Raw genomic sequence first — 22,016 nt, forward strand, 5'->3', positions numbered from 1 at the left:
CGGCTATCATTCCAGCGGGCACCCCGCACCGCTTCGGCCGTGTCTATGCGGTGGAAAACCAGTTTCTAGCCGTCCTTGTCAGGTCACCGCTGTACCGTATAGCCGAGTACGTCCACGGGCCCCGCGATCCTCGACTCGACGGCGCGCGCATCGGTTCGACACCCGAGAGGAACCGAGTAGTACACACACACGAATACAAAAAACGAGTTATCGCGTGGAACGGTCGGCAGCACAGGTCTCCAGTCAGTATACGGCCGCTGTGCGTGATCGGTGTAAACGACGGTTTCGCGATTGACCGTTTTTTCGACGCACTTGTTTGTTTTTTATGTATCTCAATTGTAGTGTAAAATATTTATACATGAAATTTCGTTAGACGAGTGCCATTGTGCGTGCGTTTTTCATTCTATTCGTTTTTCCACGTCTATTTGATCGCATTTTTTGCTATCTGTCGCCTGATAGAAACCGCCGAGATAAGTTCTATAACTGTAACATAACCATATACTTTCGGAAGTGCGCGGACATTTGTATTTATTTCATTAAATGTGAGCTTAATCTATTCGGATAGTGTTGTACTGTACTGCCAGAACAAAAAATATTCAAATTGGATTACCCGCGTTATACCGCAAACACATACCCAATTGGCCGCCAAATTTGCGACGGCAATAGTATCCACGCGCCCGGAAATAATTATTAAACACAGGTAAATAACCGCAAAATCAACTATTATAAGAAACTGCACAACCCAATTCTCTTTCGCGTCATGAGATAGCAAGTGTGGGACAGAGCCTCGTCTGAGGTTATTTTAGGATGAGCTTGTTGTGGTCTGGTTAAAAGATTTATATATATATGTATATCTGTGTGTGACATATACCTATATATGAATGGGATAAAATATGTTCTATGCTGTAAAAATGTTCGCGATTTTTTTCCCTTTCTTATAAATAAAACATGGAGGACGCCGATCGTAATTCGCATTCAGCTCACGCGTATGCGTTAAAGTCTCTCGTAATATTTTATTACTTACTTCACATGCGTTTAAGTCTCTCCCCGTTTCTGAAAGAACGAGTATTTCGAATTTTCAATTTGCTATATTATGCAATTGCTCAAAGGCGCACTCGACAATCCAAGTAAATTTGATGGTATTGTGTGCTACGATTTTTAGTTATAATATTTTGGCGACCACAGCGCAATCAAACAGAATACGTTAATGTTGTTGTAATAAACGTATACGTATTTGTATCGAGACTTGATTTAGAATGTAAAAAAATGAGTATTGGAAAAAACGGGAACCCGCAAAAATAATATTGGTAATATTTTACTACTAGTCAGTCTGTCACTCTCTCATAAGATTTATAGTATTGCCAAATTCGAGGCGACTCTCGTACACAGAGCCCGGACAAGTCTGCTACACTATATAAACAAATACCAGTTCTTTGTATTTCTAATTATATTTCCGATGACAACCCAAGGCCGAGATTTTTCCTTAATCTCTCAGCGAAAACCGAAAAAAATTTCAACCCTTTGAACGATGTGCCCGGTTTATTATGCACTCTTTTGTCGGCCGGGCTTTTTTACACCTATGTGCGTTCACACAATAGTTCAGTGTACACATTTAAAATAGGATGTTTGTTTCCTCTTCGTCGTCGACGCATTCAAAAGACCCACTTCGTCGAGTTTACATACAATATAACCCGGAATATGTGTTGACACATGATTTTATTGATGCGCTATTTCAAAAGTACCGCGATGCTCGTGAGAAATAAGTACATGTTACATCGACGCACACATTAACACTTCCCTGTTCCTTGTGAAATAAAAAAAAATTGTAATCTCACTTGTCACCGTACAAAAATCGCTACGAAACATCATGCGAAATATTTATGCAGCGTTTAGTGGCTTTTGTCCACCGCTCATTGTATGCACCTCCTCCTCCATTCGTGTGGAGTTCACCAGAGGACGATGATATATTACTTTAGCACCCCTCGACTCGCATGCGGCGCGTACACACACGAGAAGGTACAATAATAATAAATAACAACATACGATAATTGTTATAAGCTTGTTGACAACGCAGTGGTGCGACAACTTAAAAATAGAAATATTTGGGTCATATCGAAACGTCTGTCAGCCTAACGGGTCTCGTTGTTCAAAAATTATTTTAATACGTCACTAAGCATGTCGTATTTCTATACTCGCGTGTGCTTGTTTTTGATAAGCAAACAAAACCGTCTCATTCCTGGACGTCTGTGAAGCGCACAAAATATTGGACCCCCTCGAAATAAGGTGTAACCGGAACACCGAGTGTCACCCCGAGTTGAATTATTATTATTATTATTTTTTACACAAGTGTATACTTCTCTTACCATACGTATAAATGTTCTGGTATTAACTATCTTATGGTAATTTCGTATACCAGCTATTATTTTACATTCGAATGGTGGCAGGCCATTCGTTCGGCCTACACTAACCAATCGAATATTCCTCGTGTATCCAGATAATTATGGTACATTTCCATAAATCCGAGTCGTGAATGTTGTTTTGTGCGCTACACAACCGCACGACGACACCACAGACAACGACAGTTCTAACCCTCCTATCCTTTCGGCCATATCTGATCGATTAACGTTGCATTTCGGCGTTCTGTACGTGTAATAATACTACATCGGTTGGTTTTATTCGATAATAAAATGAAAAAAAGAGAAAAATCCTCAATTTATTCTTAATTAATCAATTAATATTCAGAAGTATTCGACGAGAAACCATTACAAACTTTTACCTTCGACCATTTTTTGTCATAAGCGTGTTGTTGTTGGTTTCATTAATTTACTATAAATACATTTACAAGTCGGATGTCCGTCAGTCATTAGTGTTCTTCGCAAAGCCATCACAAGGAATTCCTTAAGTTCCACCACTTTCTTTTCTAATCGACTCTCGATATAGTTTTTGTCAGTGTCGATTTCATTAACCGACTAATTTCACACGACCCAACGCGAGTGTCGGTTATAAACGCTAAAGTTTCAACGTATTTCCAGTTAAAATCGTACACATGATACGTGAGCCATGCGCCAGACACAGAGATGTCATATTTTATATGACATCTCTCGTAATGCGTCCATATTTACACTGAGCCGTCGTAAAAAATAACGTATCTATTATTTGTTGTTGTGAACTGGAAAAGTTTGTTTGTATTTGCATTTTACAGGCGGTGGGATCGACAAACACAGTACATGTTCATGTGCACATTATATAACACTTTATACGCTCTTAAGTGCAATAAAATCGTCGTGCGTTTTTAACTTCAAAGGGCATTGCCGCCGACCTCAGGTAGATCCGTCGGGTGTATATCCACCCGCCATGTATTATATGTGCATAGTGAGCGGGAAGCGTACAGAGGGACTTCAAAGACATGTGCCGAATTTCTATTTGAAAACCGCCGCTCACAAATGATACTTTGCCGGGTCCATTAAACCATAACCGCGTTAAACACACGTTGTGTACCACAACGAACAAAAGTTTGCGTCACTGTGACTGTGAATTCTTTGTTTAGCTTAGGTTGGATTTGGTTAGGTCATAATTTTTTTTTCAAGTGAGATACTTTAAATATTCAAGGAAACGGCTGAAACGAAATAATTTTTTAATCCAAAATTAAAAACTGAGCTGATATTTTTTAAACGTGTTGTTTCTGCCGTTGTAGACGCTTTTACTATACAGCGATAATAGCAGTAAAATATAATTTTTACTGGGTTCGCTTGCATACATATAATTTTGACAATTTCTATTTCAGTGTCCCAACTAGCAGAGTAATATATGAAATACAAAACGATAATTATTGTTTATTATATTTCTCGGTGAAACTATCTCGGGCCAGTGAGACTTGACATCCATTAACTAGCTTTGTTATGACTAGAAGTGTACCTAATATCGTTTATTATTCAAAACGATTTACTGGAGACGTACTTTTCTATACGACGACGACGACACTGTGCGTTGGTCGAACAAACGAAATATCAATAACTCGTTAGCCGTGAAAACCAAAAACTGTGTACCAAATAGGATTTTCTCTCGAAAATCTATACGTCCTCGGGTATTGTTATTAATTTTCGGGTATGCCTAATAACAACGTACACATCGTGTCCGTTTTCATAATCATCCGTAACAATCTGACCTAATCTCTCGTACTATGTGTTGCCGGCGCTTGGACAACAAGCATTCCGACGTTGTTTTGTCGCACAATCTTAAATGACCTTTTCGCGTCATATTTTAAACGATTTTTTACTTGCAAATTTTTTTCGGCCCGTCCGCCAAAAACGGCGCCAACCGATCGGCAGGCGGCGAAGGCGGATCATTATTAAATCTCCCAAAAACGAGTAAATTCGGGCGGTTTTTCTCTCCTGCTGGCAACGTACTATTATACGGCGTGGTGCAGAACACAATAACAACAACAATAATAATCACATATATATGTATACACCGTATACGCATTTGTCGTCCGCGGGTCTCTTACGCACATTATCATTATTATTATTATCTGGTCCACGTACACACACGCACTTGCTGTTAGTCCTCGCGCACACACGTACACACATGATCGTACTACTCACGTGTATACTTATAGGCCGTAGACGGTCGTTGTAGATCTTACGTTGAGATGATTTATGATCGCAACCGATGCCCCGGAACGCCCCGGGCCACAAATTCGAATGGATCTCTCCCTCTGCCTTAATATAGAAGACTTTTTGTCTGACCGACAGCTCTTCGGCGGCAGTGACGGCGCAGTTGAAACGAACCGTAGTACTCGTTGGTTTAAGGGTACCACCCCAAGAGGTATTTGAGGTGGCGGCGACGATGACGGCACTGGGCGACCGGAGGACAGTGGAGATCATGAAACCGAAACGACGTCCATATTGCGGTTTGTGTGTGCGGCGGTGCAATAATTATTATTAATATTTTACTTCTCTTCGTCGTCTCTATTCGCAATAAACGCACGCCAAAAATACCGAAAACACCGACGCTTAAGACGTCAATAAACCAAGTATAGGGTTATTTTTTCCGTCCCAGGGAGTCCAAAAACAAAATTAGTCTTCGATGTTCAAGTACTAGGTTTTGGTCTTTTTATTACTGGTTTCTTGTTAACCGTCTGGTCGGTTTGACAGCTTTTACTGTTGCCGAGACAATGGTGTTTTTTCGTGAACTCTCATTATTAGAGATGCGCTTGTTAAAAAAAAAAAAAAATAACCGTAGTCTGGGTCGGCGACCAACACGGTAGCTCGGCATATTATTTCCTTGTTCGCCAGACGCATGTCACTCGGTTGCGGGTGTCCCATCTCAAAGAAATATTATCAACGTCGTCGCCGTCGTTGTCATCGCCGTGTCGTAGAAAAGCAAATATTATTGTCAGACGTAACATAATATGTTTAAGGTCAGAATATTATTTTTTAAGTGACACACTGCGGCGGCAGATAAGGAGCTTAATTTTGTCGGAGTGCTTTAAACGATATTTTCCTTTCTTTAATGGACCGAACCTTTCATCGAATTGTTTCTCGTCGTATCAACAGTATTATGAACCCGCTGCTTTTATTCTAACTGAATAATATCTCGAACGTGTAATATGTACACCGTCAATCCGGCGACTTACTTGTCATTAAAAAAGGCTTTACGCTGACGCCAAATATCTCCGAAATTCCTAAATCATACCTAACAAAGCACACTCGCTCCTTCCATTTTGTTAATGTCGTGTGTAATCAAAAAAATTATCAACCGGTCAAAATAAAATATAAATAGCTTACAACATTTTTGATGATAATTTCGTTCACGTATAATTATTAAAACTAGTGTAGTCTAAAATATTCTTCACAATAATGTCATTTACATAAAATCAACCAATTAAGTAATCTTTTTTAGTCCTACCAAACCTGTATCGTTTCTAACTAACTTGATTCTGAATTTATCTATTTAATAGTTTCGCGACAAATATTTTTTAATTAAACAAATTATTCAACTAAACATCCTGTTTTACACGGACGTTTAAAAATTTATTAACATTATTTTTTTTTCCAGAGGCGTATTTAGAAATGTATTACGAATTTAGACATTTAGATAATGAGTATAAATAAAATGTTTTCAATGACAAACTACCACGAAACTAAGTATAATATTAGCCACAATCGATTAATTCTTATAATAAAACTAAAGTGACATAAATACGCTACTGTTTTTTTTGCTGTGTACATTTCAATATAACTACTGTATAACATTTGTTCTACTGAATAATTTTTATGTCGGTTAGTTACTTGATTATTTCTTTTTACGAAAAAATTCAATTAAAATTCAAGTCATACACCGACTAACGACTTGGGCTACAATGCTATCATATGATAATTTTAGGCGGCATATATTGTATTATATTTTTCCTATGTACCCAATAGACATTTACGAAATTTCGCTGTGAAGAGTACTTTTTATTATTTAAATGAAAACCATAGCTAATGGTCTAGTTAGAGCACCTAGGAGATTATGTCTATTGTTCATCGCGATCGTTAGAGATTCCGTAAAACTCCTTTAAACCGTAAACTACCACATGATCTTATTGGGGACTAGAATTATTTGTTGTTTTCCTGCACACTTGTTCAACACCACTTAGTAAGTAAGTTCTAGGTTGTTTGATTAACATTCGTATTGGTTTAATTTAATCGGTTCGATTAGTTGTAAATTAAAGCGCGATACGCAATGTCGTTGATTATTCACTTGTATTTCTGAAAATCAAACCACTATCAGTACGACGCTTTCACTTGTAATAAGAACACTTGTTGTCGATTTAATGATTATTTCATTGAGCATGTCAGACCGCTAACACATAGTGGTTTTATTTTCAAACGTTCCACGGCGTTGGCAATTGAAATGAAAAACATATAAATCTGACTGCCCGTTGATTACTTATAATTAAATATGTTATTGAGATAAATCATAGATTATTATTTTTATTTGATTAGTCTCGCGTGCATATTTGAAGCCCATAAATTATGCGCAAAAGCTCATTAGTACGTTTTAAATACACATATTCGCGTTGTCCGTATACCCGTCAAGATCAGGTTTACAATAAGCTCATGACACATGTATAGTAATTCTACCGTTTGGTTATGGTTGCGTACAATATCTGTTATTTATATAAAAAAAAAACATGTTTATATACGACTATGGAAATGTAAATCGGATTTGTTGCTGGATAATTCGGAATAATTAAGATCCGGACTATTGTCGATTATTTCTGTTTCGACGGAATTGTATCGACGGAGTAGCACAAAAGTGAAATATAATAAATTGCAGATATGAAATTATTTTCGTAGTGATCGATAATAACATTTAATTCGTTTTAATCGATTTTAATTAAAACGGGATAGCCCGCGGTACAATTATCGGACAAGCCTTAGTCATAAACATAATATCTCGTGTGGCATTTGCATTGTACGTGTTATATATTTAATGTAATAGCGATTTGTATTACATATTATGTTACAAGCGCTCGTCTCGTTCGCACGGTACAAGAATTACTTTCGCCTCGTTTCATAATTTCACTGCAGTTATTGCTCGACAATTAGCTGTGTTTTCAATGGGACTGTTGATAAATCCGATCTAACCATTTCTTTGTGTGTCGTGCGGTGTTCGATTCGGCCGATGTTCCACTGTTTGAATAATTATCTTGTCCGGTAACACAACGGATATAGAAAATAAACTCGGGACGAGATTCCCATTCGAGCCATTGGATTGATATAAAATTAACGATACACTTATCGAATAGTTAGAGGAGTTGCGTAGGACGGACGGGGTTGACAAAAATAAAACTTATTATCTTCCCCTTATAATAACCCAACGCCTACGTATTCATTACTCTGCAGTCGGGTGTTTAACCTTATCCGTCGACAGCCTCTTCCGTGCCCAACCCGTCCGTTTCTATAGGTAAGCGTTTACAATGTGTCTCTGTTGCGATCGCGGTAATCAGTCGAAATCATCTTTGCTTTGTGGCCCGTACGGTATACTCGTGTTGTGTACAAACCACATGCGTTGTGAGTGTGCGCTGTGACTGTGTACCGACGAGATAACACATAAAATGCCTACAAGAGAATGCATTAGACTTTATAATACAGGCGTTTATGGTCAACTTTACTAGATTTCTTCTTAACGTTCATTTGTTTTTTAATACTTATATTTGTTTAATATTGTAAGCAAAACACAACGCTGTCGTTGCGTTACCACCTTATCGCACAAATCGTATCTAATCCTTCCTACGCGGTGTTGTCCAAACAATAATATTTTATTAGCGAAAAAACATTTTTTTTTTTTTTTCACATTACGCAAGTACATTTGAGTTTCGCGTGCATTGCCTACTTTTTTTTTATGATTATCTTTACATGCTCATTCAAATTAAACGTAACCGGTTTTCTTATTTTACTAAAACACAGTAGACTCGTTGAACGCAACAATAGCAATGTTGTGTGTACATTGTTGTTTAACACTGCAAGTGCTCGGTACGTTTTTGTAAAAGTCTCTCTCGGTCTTAAAATGCGTTCCGAGTCGATTTGCCGGGTAATTTTTAATCGATTAACTCGCACACGATGCGGTATGTGGTTTTTTTTGACGTTTTAATCATTAAATAGGTCTCCCTTCATTTTCGAATTACACAAATCGGCCTGTTCGTTTCACCCCGTCTTTTTTCAATTTAACAAAACAACCGGTGCATTTTTTTTTTTTTTTTACTAAGAAACCCTCTGCGCCTATTATAATGTTTTTACTATTTAACTTGCTTTTCACTACAGCCCCGCGTACTTAAGTGGTGGTGTTGCACGAACAACGGGGAAGATTACCAAACCGTATCCAAAATCCGATTACATAACGCAATGNCAACGCAATGTAAATGTTGTACTAATTTGCTCCGGCGGGTCATTAGTGACGAACACTACAGTCTATAGATTCGGTGTACAAGAACGCGCAGTTGGGCGAACGGCATGACGTGTGCGGCGGGTAAGAGTAAAAATATCCGTAAAAGAATGTAGAACGGCAAGTAGGCAAAAAAATGAAATAACTTCAAACGTATATTATTATTATAGGTAAGGTCGTATGTACGGTGTGTGTGTACTCGACAGAGGAGAGTAATGCCATTCAATCCACACGGCTAACAGATTCGCTGCCGTGTGTAGTTGGGCGGCGAAAACCGGTTGCACTGCACACGGTAAAAGTTAATTAACTTTGTACGTATTATTTTATACCCATAGGTACACGGCCCGGGCGTATAATATTGATAATAATAATTCGTTCGTGTTAATTTTTGCCGCATCCCGATTCGATTATTTTATTATTATTTTTCACTCGTCGTTCGTCTGGTACATAATATTTCTCCAACGGCGTTGACATTACAAGTGCGGACACCGGTGTTGATTTCCAAAGTCGCCTAAAGTCGTCTCTCATCGCCGCCAGACTAGATGGTGTAACTTTGAGCGTATCGGGATAGGCTGTTCTCAGACGCGTTACAATTCGTGGCATCGTACAGAGTTTTACACGCGACGGCGGCCACGACGATTTGTATCAATTAACCGGTCATTAAGGATAAACGCACAGAGTCCGGGCTTTGAGGGAGAGAGACGGACAGTGAAAAAATGGGGTTATTAAATAGCGATTTGGACGAGTCTGAGAATACACGCGTCCGTATACCGAATAAAATACCTCACCGGAATCCTTTTGTCGGACGTGTACATGGGTGTGTATAATACAAACGCGGTGTGGATAAGAACAGTGGCATACGTTATGTGATGTGACGCGCAGCCTCCGCGATGCCATCAAGACGCGCCTGGGATAAAACTATTAAAAAGGATTATCCATAGCTGAGTCTAATGTACGTACGCGCGCGTTAATTTATTAAACTCCAACGGTTAATACCTCCTGTACGCGGTGTCCATAGCGTCCGAAGGTATTGGTCGCACATATCCAGTGCACGTCTAACTGGCGAGTGGTGTCCGCCAAACGCCGTATAGATGTCGTCTCCTACAAACCGATTCCGAGTTTGATAGATTTTAATGACTGGCGCGTTCGGTGCGCGCAAAACGATTTACTTTTCGCGTTGATACAACACTTGCGATCCAAAGCACGTCGTTCATTACGATTGTGTGCACTGAACATGCTGCGAGTTATCACACACTAATCACAAAATACTAATCGTTCGTCTGACTTTCGCGCGTTGGTTAGTTTCAGGTTTTCTGGATACGACGTGTCCTGCTGTACTTAACTTTTATTAAACTCCCTCCAATAGGCTATGACAAAATTCCAGTTGGGATGTAGTTGTACCTAATTGGGCGTCCCGAGGGAAGAAGTCTAAACAAACATACTGAAAAGTAATGAATATATTGTGAAAAATCATTTTTAATAGTAATCCGAGTAGAAACTCCGAAGAAAGTACGTTGCACACGACAACAGACCTCAAGGAAATCTCTAGGCGTTTGTTATTGTGTACACGTCAATATTTTGTAACCCAATTTATTTTCTACGGCATAACAAATGTCTCGATGTCCCCAGGCCGGATTGTGACTAATTTGAATAAGAACATTAATAATTTTTCGTCGATAATCGAAACAAGAGCGAAACGTCAAGCAATAATTATTCAAAATGGCGCGCAATTATTACACATATAATATATGGCATCGGGAGGCTGCACGCTGCGCCGTGTCATTCCCACACCTCGGGGCTTAAGAAATCCCTTGGTCGTAATGATATATTGTAAAAAAAAACTGCAATGTGTTCCCAACGGTAAACAATCGTCGTCCTGTTTTCTTCTTCCGAGTTTCTTTGTCACTCGCTACACTCCAACAGTTATTATAAGAAAGCCCAGATTATAACGATATTGAACAGTCTGTGTGCATTAACTGTCATTGTTCATACCCAACTTAATGCTTTACTAGCAGTTATATGGCAGTGCAGTAATTTCAAACCCGTTAAAATTCCAGACGAAAATTCTTCTCCGAGTATAGGTGTACGTATTTTTTAATAGGCCGTATAATACTCAGCACACGTCAACACGGTAAACTCGACTGACCGACCGGCTGCCGTTTTTGAAATTTCGTGTTGTGCAAAAAGAAAAAGGCGAAGGACGATTCTTATATTGTGTATAACGTTTTGTATTATACATCTCTAATAATGAAAAAAAAAACACCACTATTATATAACGTGCAGCTTGTTACCTATATTATTGTACGAAAGACTACCTGCGGGTAGTCTTTTTTTTATTTTCTGCTTGTACGTATGAAATGATTTTTACTAATCGCCCTAGTCCCACGCTACAAAAGGGGATGATCTGCTTGGATAGTCGTTGATAGATTGTATTTATTATTGAATTGTATGAACGCATACCGCCGCGCTTTCATGACTAATGAACGGTTTTTTTCTGAAGCCTAGAAAACACAACTCCAACCGAAAACTGTCGGTGTCAGCGATAATTACATTTGGAAATAATCTCTCTACGGTTATTTTTTCGATTTCACTGCATAGAAAATCACGAGTACCTTTTTGAAATTTTGATGTCTAAATAGTCCGATGCGGTCGCCGTCGCTCGTTGAAACCCGTTTGCACAAGTTGGTGGTGGTAATCATTAATTTTTTTTTTCCAATTACAAATAATTAGGTGTTCTCTTGCACACATAATGGTATGGTTACTACCATACACAAGGCGTCCGGCTTCTGGTTTTAGATGCGTACAAATTCCGAAAATGAAATTACTCGACGAGTACAACTATCACAATTATTTCGCTCACAGCATTTGTTGTAAGTCAGTAACGGCTTAAGAAAGCGAAGAGTACACAGTATTTTTCACACATTCTCCTTAGCACCGACAAATCTATATGTACAACAATGTCATTAGCATAGGATTTACATTTATCATCGAGTTCATAAATCAATGCAATAAGTTCAATGGTCGTGCGGTTCGGTGTGCACACATATATGCCCACCTAAATAATTATTATAATAACAAACACCAGATATAAACGCGTGTGTGTGCGTTTCCGTGTATTATGCGATGTGTATATAATTTGTTTTTTTATTATTTTAATCAAGACAGCCAGCACCTGACATCGTGCGTGCGCTTCTTAGACAGTTGGGCTTATAATAAACAAACCGTACGCGTTCACTACCATTCGTCTGAAACCAACAAGTCGGTTTATTTTTCAATGGTTTTTTCGTTTCTTTCGATCTCGCAATCGATACAACATTATTCTACTCGTATAATAATAACAGTAATAACGACGGTAACAACGGGGAAAAGGTAAAAAATTTCTCTCGACAACAACGGCGGTATGATTGCCTCCAATTTTAACACTAATGGTCGTAAAGGAATTCGGTTCGAATGCCGGTCGCCCACTCTGTCAGTAAAAAAAAAAAAAAAAAAAAAAAAATGGCCAGCGGTGTGCGCATACGAAGGGGCTCTCTGCCGTCGTTAAATAAATGTGAACTTAATGATGCGTTCGGGGCCACGGTGCTCTGCACGCCGGTGGCTGTGTATCGGTCGGGTTATAATATTGTAGTGATTGTGGCTTGCTCCAGTGGGTCCCAAAATACAGTCCGGAACACACCTGTACGCGATAATAACACGGTAACGACAGCGGTCGTTTTGGAGATCTCGATCGGACACCACTCGTGTTCACCAAAAACGACCGACTGCGTGTAGGTAATTATGTTTTTGAATTGATAATTAACCAACTCGATCCTGTTGCCAAAATGTAACCACGTTGTAATTGATTGTGAGTATCGCGTTACACTCGTAAGATAAAATCAAATCGCGTAGGTCCAGTTAATTTCATAATGGTCGTCTATTTTCACGTGTATAATGAGTTGCGTTGACTGGTACGTCATATTCGGCGGAGGTCATTGTTTTTCAACGATATATTTAATTTTTTTTTTTCTATGGAAAACATGCAATCGTACAAGAATCGTGGTTAACTAGTCATTCGGGATGCTTCCATTTTTTTTTCTCCGGTCGCGTAGACGTTGTACGTTTCAAATGCGGTTATTTATTCGTTTGACTCGATTTAATAGGTGCGCATCGTGTATGCGCATTTTGATTTCGTGTAATTTACGAGGATGCTCGCAAACAAGTACAGAGATAATGCACGGATGTGACATTTGAGGAGCCGCTTGAACGGAACGAGTTTCCGAAAATTCAAATTTAAATACAAACTATTTCATTATTATTTCAATTACCTGCGCTGTCATTATTAACTTTCCGACGGCGGCTGTTGTTGAGCGGAGGCGGATCTTCAGTGGTGCTTAACATTCATCACTCGTTTTCGGCTTAAGGGTTTTCGCTTTATTGAGATCCTCTCGCCGAGACAGAACCCACGACGGGATCGAAAAAATACCTATAAGAACTATGTGTGTTTATATCGAGGCTCGTGTAAGACGCAGGTACACTCGGACGCACTCGCCGCCCGTGTCGGCTAATAATTCCTCAATTATAGGTGAGAAACGCGTTACTATTGTTTTTTTCTTTTATTCGTTTTGGGAATTCGTTTTGCCAGTAGTTAAATAATTACCTTGTTTGTGGCGCATCTGTGAACATTTTTACTCGTAATAATTATAGAGTAGCCTAGTCCATAAAAAATAAAAATCTCCAAGGTATATCTATCATCTTCAACTTGTTGACGAGAAAAACATAGTAATATTTGTTTCGTAATATTATAAGTGTATAAAACGTCCAGGGCACTTGACCGTTTCGGTATTGACTTTAACAGTTCCATTATCATAGCTCAGAGTCATAATAAAAACATCTCGGTGTCCGCGTTTAGACTTGAACGAGAAACTTGTTAATACGTTTGCACCGGAATGGGTAAAAGGGATTAACGCCACACATATGATATGGTAGATGAATATAATAATAACAACCAGCTGTCAACATAAACTACACACATACGAGCGGAGTCTTTGTATAATTAGAACTGCCGCGGAGTCGCAATCAAACGGATATTTAAGGCGGTAGTCACGTGGCTTTGTTGGGGTGGTGGGTACATTTTTTTTTTATAGAAAACTCGTTGTGTTTTGACACGCGAAACGAAAGGATTTTCAAAGTGAATTTTACTCTGTGTGTTAATTAAATCTGTCTGGTTTTGGACGAGTGTGTATAATTCGATAGAAATATTTTTCACATTACGATAACGATTAATGGAATAAAGTTTAAATTTCTGATCAATAAATTTACGACCATCGAGTCCAAAATCAACAAGTATATTACTATCAAAGAGATTTACCGAACGAACCGCTGTGGTCAACAAATTTCAACACTAGTCGATAAATGTCTATTTACTTAATTTAACAAAAAATAAAACACAGGAAACCAATTGTAGCTATCAAATGAATGATAAATCATCAGAAAAATCACTTATTTATTAAAAAAACGTATCTTTTAAAAACGTTAACCGATGTTATTTGCTACCGTCGAGACGTATAGGTAAAAAATCACGATAAACACTGGCCAAACTACTGAACCCGTTCATTTAATGTTCGTACCTACTTAAAAAACAATATGCACTCGTACCGAAGTCGTTCGAAATGTTTACGTAAACGACCATAGCCAAGAGACTTGATCAGTTTACTGCATTGAATCGCCTCCTCTTCATTATACGCTCTTCTTTAATACCGTGCGGTGGTAGTATTGCGTCATAGGTGTAATGTCGCAGTTCGAGACAAATTTAACGACTCAGCCTAATCGATTTTCACATGAATTTCTTTTATCGATTCTCGAGAGAAGCCAGAGATAGAATAATATATAGCCAAATAATCTCTATGAACGTGAAAGTTTAGGTTGTAAATATTGTTGTTATAATCGTTTAGCAATTCCCGACGGTGTGTAGACATTGCACGAGCACACCGATTAGAAAGTGTGATTTTTAGTCCGCGTCAAGCTGCCAGAGCCCCGTCGACAATAACCAAAAGCGGCGGCGGCGAGATACGTCTGTCACGAGATAACGAAGCCGGTCCGGTGGAGAAAAAATAAACAAAATTAGCTCATAAAACGGTTGTTTAATTACGAAAACTAGCGGCCTTGCGCAGTTGAGAAAGCGTTGCCCGTCAAATTAGTTGGTACATCACACGACGGCGTGACATGGAAAAAGAAAAACGCGTACTTAAAGTGCAATATCTGATTGACCACAGGCACTAAGCGTGTTGGCTTATTGAAAAATGAAATGGTTGCAATTTTATCGTTCTGTTGATGAAACAAATTGATTTTCAAATGTGTTTAACTTGTGACGTTAAAGTTTCGACCGACACGTTTAGCCGCTTGTAATTATTTTTAAATTTTAATCATAGCTTACTGTACTACCAGAACGGCGTCTATGTTGAATATCAATTCTTAAGGAGAAGAGTATTTAGTTAATTAATTTTGCCCAGTGGAGAGGCCATGAACTGCAGTTGACCATCACGCCTGACGATTCCATTAGAACGTGCCACCGACACATAAAAAAATACAAATAGCCACTGATTATTAAACCTTTCCATGATAACATTTCATTGAGTTTAATAATACGTTTGGACTCGGTTGCAGCGGTGCAGTCACCTATAGGCGTTCACGTGTGTTTGTTTGTGCTGTACATTTGCCACTTTGAAATTGTGTTTTTTTTCGGGCGCCCTTGGCGCTCTCATGAGGTGGACAATGTCTTGTCGAAGGAAAACGTGGTCACGCGGAGATTTCACATGGGGATAATGATCACTTCTTGTGCGTATGTACCGCGAGGGGCGTGTACCCAACTAATGTTATTGCAATATAATTCATAAGCATCTTACCTACTATTACTGCAGTGTCTCCGACCTGTATGACCACCAAGACATCCGAACAGTTTTCGCTTCTGGTAACGATATGAGATGCGCCGGCTACCCTATTGCTCTATGATCACTTGCACTCTGTCGGTAATAATATTCTTCATTGGTGTACTACAACTTGATGATTACGGTGCGCGATTTTAAAAATGGGCGGAAAAACTTATGTAGTATTTTTATGCGTCTACACACTATACGTATACAATTGAGTTATTCATACGATCACACTTTTGGTAAACAGTCTTGCGAGACTTGCGCAACCGGTTAGTGTTTTTTTTTTTTTCATTTTCATTCCATGGCCAAAAAACCGGCGAAAATATAATTTACACCGAAAAGCAACGAAATTTCGTTACACTTATCTCGAGTCATATGATACACAAACGGCGGCGTAACCTTATGAATACCCGTTAGGCTTAGAGTGTCCAGTAGAATAATGTAAACTAGAGGCATAACAATTGTAGACAGTCGAAATGAATAACATAAGATGATGACCGCGATAACAATATTATATTATGTGTGGCTCAGCAGCAGCTGTGGTGACAAGTGTGAAGTTTTCAATTTGAAAGCGATCTTCGTTACCTATTGTGAATGCATTCCACGTACCGTCTAATCTTATCTCTTTCAAGAACTTTTATCTCTAATAGTCGTCATACTTCTGAGATTGTGTTTTGACTTCGTGTTCCCCGTATACGTCGTTTCTCTTGTAGTTTTTCATTTCAATATTAAGAACATAATCTACTATAACCTTCAAAATGAACAGTCCCATTTATTCTATTCGACTATATTCAGTTAATACGTTTTCCCGTGTGACCATCGTCGGCTGATGCGAACATTACCGAGTCGTTCGTTTCCTTTGTTGCTGCTAATCTCGTTGAACTGTTGATGTAATTTACAATCAAAATTGGATAGCCTTTTTTATCTATTCTAAACATCGAATTTGAAATAACTTCTATAGCGTTCATTAGTCAATGCTTACGTTATACTATTAGTGATTTTCCAATGATTATTCTATTTTGGCGGTTCATTTATGGCTTACTTTTATGTATAAAATATTTATGCTATGTTAATTCTATGGCGCACGGATTTATGCTCAATAAATTGTTAATACATTTATTTATGTGTTCATTGTTAGTGTAAATACACTTCCCACTAAACAATACATTTATTTTTTTTTTCAGGATATTAAAAATGCGGTGATAATGGGAATAATGCGATGGTGTTGGCTGTTGGCTGTGGCCGCAGCCGTGGCCGGCGAGCACGAACGGCACCTGGACGTGTCCGAGTCAGCGCCGGTCGGCACCAGGATCGGCTTTATTGGCGATGGTTCCAAGGACAGCGGACCGCCGTACCTTATCGTGCCGGTGCCGGGCAGTGCGGTCGATACGGATTTAATAACGGACCAGAACACTGGAGAGATCAAGACCAGAGTTCCGTTGGACAGGGAAACGCGGTCATCGTATACCTTAGTGGCCATACCGCTCAGTGGAGATAATATTCGGGTGGTCGTGCGAGTGGTCGACGAAAACGACAATTCGCCGACGTTCCCCAGTCGTGTAATGCAAGTGGATTTTCCGGAAAACACGCCGAGAGACGTAAAACGTACACTAAGCCCAGCTAGAGACCTGGACCTCGGTCCGTATAACACACAGAGGTACGCAATCGTGTCCGGAAACGTAAACAACGCGTTTAGGCTTTCGTTCCATCGCGAAAAAGACGGCGTCCTGTACCTGGACTTGCAGATTAACGGCTATTTGGACAGGGAAACCACGCCCGCATACGAATTGGTCATCGAAGCTTATGACGGCGGTGTCCCGCCGCACAAAGGCTCCATGACGGTCAACGTGACCATACTGGACGTGAATGACAACCAGCCGATGTTCAACCAGAGCCGATATTACAGTGCGGTGTTGGAAAACGCAACAGTGTCCACGAGCATCCTGCAAGTGTTCGCCGCCGACGTGGACGACGGCGAAAACGGCGTAGTCGAATATTCCATTAACAGACGCCAGAGCGACAAGGAAGGTTATTTCGCCATCGACAAACGCACCGGAGTAATTTCATTGAACAGGCCCTTGGACTACGAATCTAAGGAAGTGCACGAACTCGTGGTGGTGGCCAAGGACCGGGCGGATCAACCGTTGGAGACGACGGCGTTCGTGACGGTGCGCGTGACCGACGTTAACGACAACCAACCGGATATCAACGTGATTTTCCTCAGCGACGACGCGACGCCCAAGATCTCTGAACGGGCGCAGCCTGGCGAGTTCGTGGCCCGTATTTCGGTGGACGATCCCGACTCCAAAGAGGAATACTCCAACGCAAACGTGACCCTTCACGGCGGAGACGGCCACTTTGGCCTGACCACCCAGGATAAAATCATCTACTTGGTCGTAGTGGCCCTGCCCTTGGACAGGGAGACTCGGTCGAACTACACCCTGAACCTCGTGGCAGCGGATACGGGCAGTCCGCCCCTACACGCGTCCAAAACGTTCAACTTGTTGGTGACGGACGTAAACGACAACCGACCGGAGTTTGCCAACGCCGAGTACTGGGCGAGCGTTTCAGAATCGGTCGAGCCGGGCACCTCGGTGCTACGGGTGGTAGCCGTTGACAAAGACGAAGGCGACAACGCTCGACTGGCGTACAAAATGCGCGAGCCTACGCCCCAATGGTTTCAGATAGACTCGACCACCGGTCTGATTACTACTCGGGCGCACATGGACTGCGAGAGAGATGCCGAGCCCACCTTCGCGGTGCTGGCCGTCGACAACGGGCGACCGCAACTGACCGGCACGACAACAGTTCATGTCACGGTACACGACCTCAACGACAACGAACCCATTTTCGACCAGAGCTTCTACAACGTCGAAGTGTCCGAAGATCGAACTCCGGGCTCTTGTGTTCTCAAGGTAAGCGTATCGATTTTATATGAACGTTTTTTTCCGCAGCCGTTCTACTCGTGTGCGGAATGCCGATCGGTCGTTAATTAATTTTTACTGAATAATGAAATATCAGCCAACTGAAAAACGTAGGACCTTTCATATCGAACTCTATCATCGCTGACGAGTAATCAGTAGGTACACACGATAGGCGCGCAGTAACGGTGAGCGCACGAATCGTTATGAAAGAAACCAGTTTGTTAGATTGCTAGATTCGCCAGGGCAACATGGCCAACAGAAATGTGTATTTATCCGATAAATAAATAATACGGTATTGATAACGCAGTAAACCGAACGGAGTACACGACCGGTCGAATTGTATGTAAATAACGTTCACGCGTAATATATTAACATAATTAAATGAATTGTACAGTGTTTGCCGTGATCATCGTTTTTGTCGTCTAAATTCGTTCGTTCCACATGGGCGTTAGTGGAGTTGTGTTTTTTTTATTTCATTTTCATCGTTCATAAATTATGGTTTAAATCAACTGAAGTGACGGTTAAATTTATCACAAGCCGTTCGCAGTTGACGACAAGCGTCGTGAAAGGTAAAAGTGAAACGGCCGCGTAAATAGTAATTTGTTCAAGTCGAAAAAATAAAATAAAAATCGTTCCAAAAGCTTTAAACGTCTCGCTGGTGGCCCACAAACAGACACGCGTACAACGAACCGTCAAAAGTTCCCTAGCTCCTCGCGCCAATATGCGAAGACCCGCTTGATCATCGATGGTGTATGGCACACATTAGATTGCTGTACAGAAATACTATACGGACAAGTGGCGCGATTCACGCTGCCGTTTTTACATAAATCATCGTTGAAACATCACAAGCCGAAGATCATTCACAGAGAGTAACTTACGAGCGGCGCGTGTTGACGCTTTGTGTGTACTCGGAATGTTAATGGAACGAGCCGCAGACGCGCTGGGCATTAATGTCTCGTTGTCGTTTACAATGCGTTGCTTATCGGCGTACAACCGGCCTGCCGCATTGAAACGTCCGGGAGACAATGGCTCATGCGACTACCGAAACACCCACGCCGGTAAATCATCGCCGGTACCGTTGTATCATTGTACTTACTAATCGGTACGTTTGTAGATCGTCTCCGCATGGCGGCCGCTGCGGTTTTCCGATCGGTGTAGCGCACTGCACATTACGTTCGACCACTGGGGGCGAGGAGGCGTGTTGCATTGCAACTGGCAAGCGCCTCGCCGAACGACGTTATCGCACAACTCATAAATCACTACGCGACTTTTCGCGCCTCCGTTGCCACCGCGCGTAGTGTGTACAAGCTCATTAAATGTTGGTTACGGGTTCTGGAACGACGGTAATTGATCGGTGACCGCACACCGACAACGCCTTATGAAAAATATATATATTTGTCCCGTACACGCAAACCGTCCATAGGCGGTTTGCCGCCGTCAGACCGCGTTCCCTGTCCGCACACGACGTCCGTCCGATGGACGTTTTTCAAAAATATCTGATGGCCGAGGCGACGGCGGAATTTTATAAAACGTGTACGCCGCGAGAACGTCTCGCACTCGGACGACGCTTCACGATTTACGTACTGCCGGGACACCGTTCGTTTCCAGCGGAGAGGAATCACGGTCCTGTAAGTGTCGTCGTGACTGGAATTTTTTTATTCGCGTCGTACGTGTGTAGGCCCCGTCGCACACACAGCCTCCGGTCCAAAAAGTGTTTTTCACTTCGTCAAACTCCGCGAAGGACTGAGCTCACTCCGGTCTGTTTATGTACTTTCGGACTTGACGCAAAACGTGACTCGATCAGCGTGTTTCACTCGTTAAATCACTGTGATATTAGATCCACTGGGCAACGAGCGTTCTCGTGTAGTGTTGGGTTTACCAGTACGCGCGGTATGTGGCGGCGTCCACGGGGTGAAGCGGTACAACAAGTGCGCGCGCCCGTTAATAACAACCTGCGGTCGCCCAGCATGGGTTTTCCCGTCGTCGGCGTGTACCGCTTACTCGTATTTCTACAACGCGCGAAAAATCGGTACCACGTGAGAGCCCTCGTCGGACTGTCATGACTACACGGCAATGGTGACCACGACTCCATTGGCGTGGTCGTGACAGTGGTCGGCTCGATTTACAACGTTTTGGCGCATACTCGCCGCCGGACAATAACTCTGCCGAGTATTTACACTCCGGGACACAAGCGCTGCGTGCGCTCTTCGAAAAACCACATATCGGCTCTCCCGGGCAGACTCTTCAAGGAGGAAACGCCGGCCGGACAAAAACGGTTGCCGCGTGTAATCCGAACACCAGACGAATGGGTTCAATTAAAAATATATATATTATAGTAATGATGATACGGCGCATACCGGCCGTGTACCCCTTTGGGGCCACCCAAGGAATATCTGTCGGTAATTGTCATCATAATTCATCGGCACGGCCGGTGACCGTCGTAGCGGACGCCGCGTAACCCAACCTCGTCCGTGCTCGTAATAGAAAATGAAATATTAAAACGCCGCCGAACAGGACCGGCGACAATTAAAATCGTCCATAGTCACCGGTTTGATTAAACAAATGTGTATGTAGGCGCGATAAAAAATTAATGCGGTCTGTTGTACATTAGCGCTAACATATTTTTCTCCGTCGCTCGGTCGAGAATTGTATTTTGTTTTTAAATTGCACATTACCTTCAATGATATTTATACGGCGATTTTATTTATAGCCAATAATTTAACACTGTGTAGTTCGTATGCAATGGTAGTTGCACGTTAGTAAATTTCCACAAACTACTCCTACGCGCGAATCCACAGATGAATTTATATTGAACAAATTAATACCGTTTTTTCATCTAGTCGTTCATAGCGCGTGATAATGTATGCGTACAATGTACACAGCGGACCGTGTGGCGCAGTGATTTATTCTATCGAATATTGTTAGGACATCCAGTCCATAAATTTCGAACGCACCTCGGAATTTTCTGAAAATGAAATTTCTACCGTCGTCACTCGTGTAAAACGTACACGTACTATTATAATAATTATTATTAATGCTGTTGTGTGTGTGTGTATTTTTTTTTTCATTCTATTAACACACGCTGACCAGCGCGTGGGTCAAGAAAATCGTGTCCCGCCGTACAAGCGAATCGTTGCCAACTCGGCGCAAAAAACGTTTACAAAGTTCTGTGGCAATTCTCTATGTCTTGGAGATGAATAGTTTCCGGCCTCGGGTGTTCCTTGCGACGGGGCATTGCCACAACGGAGAGTAA

At 41.2% G+C, this 22,016-nt stretch overlaps 1 protein-coding gene across 1 annotated transcript in view; it reads left to right on the forward strand.

The window, feature by feature from the left end:
• The first annotated feature begins 231 nt into the window (after positions 1-231).
• Positions 232-22,016, forward strand: part of LOC126905593 (protein dachsous) — an 81,170-nt gene continuing 59,385 nt past the window's right edge. The window contains exons 1-2 of the mRNA XM_050685450.1: positions 232-700; positions 17,024-18,754. Coding sequence (XP_050541407.1) covers positions 17,045-18,754 — 1,710 coding nt within the window. The 5' untranslated portion in view covers positions 232-700; positions 17,024-17,044. The remainder of the gene's footprint in view (positions 701-17,023; positions 18,755-22,016) is intronic.

Source organism: Daktulosphaira vitifoliae, unplaced genomic scaffold (assembly GCF_025091365.1).
Source record: "Daktulosphaira vitifoliae isolate Bord-2020 unplaced genomic scaffold, ASM2509136v1 Scaffold_4, whole genome shotgun sequence".
NCBI classification, from domain to species: Eukaryota; Metazoa; Arthropoda; class Insecta; order Hemiptera; family Phylloxeridae; genus Daktulosphaira; species Daktulosphaira vitifoliae.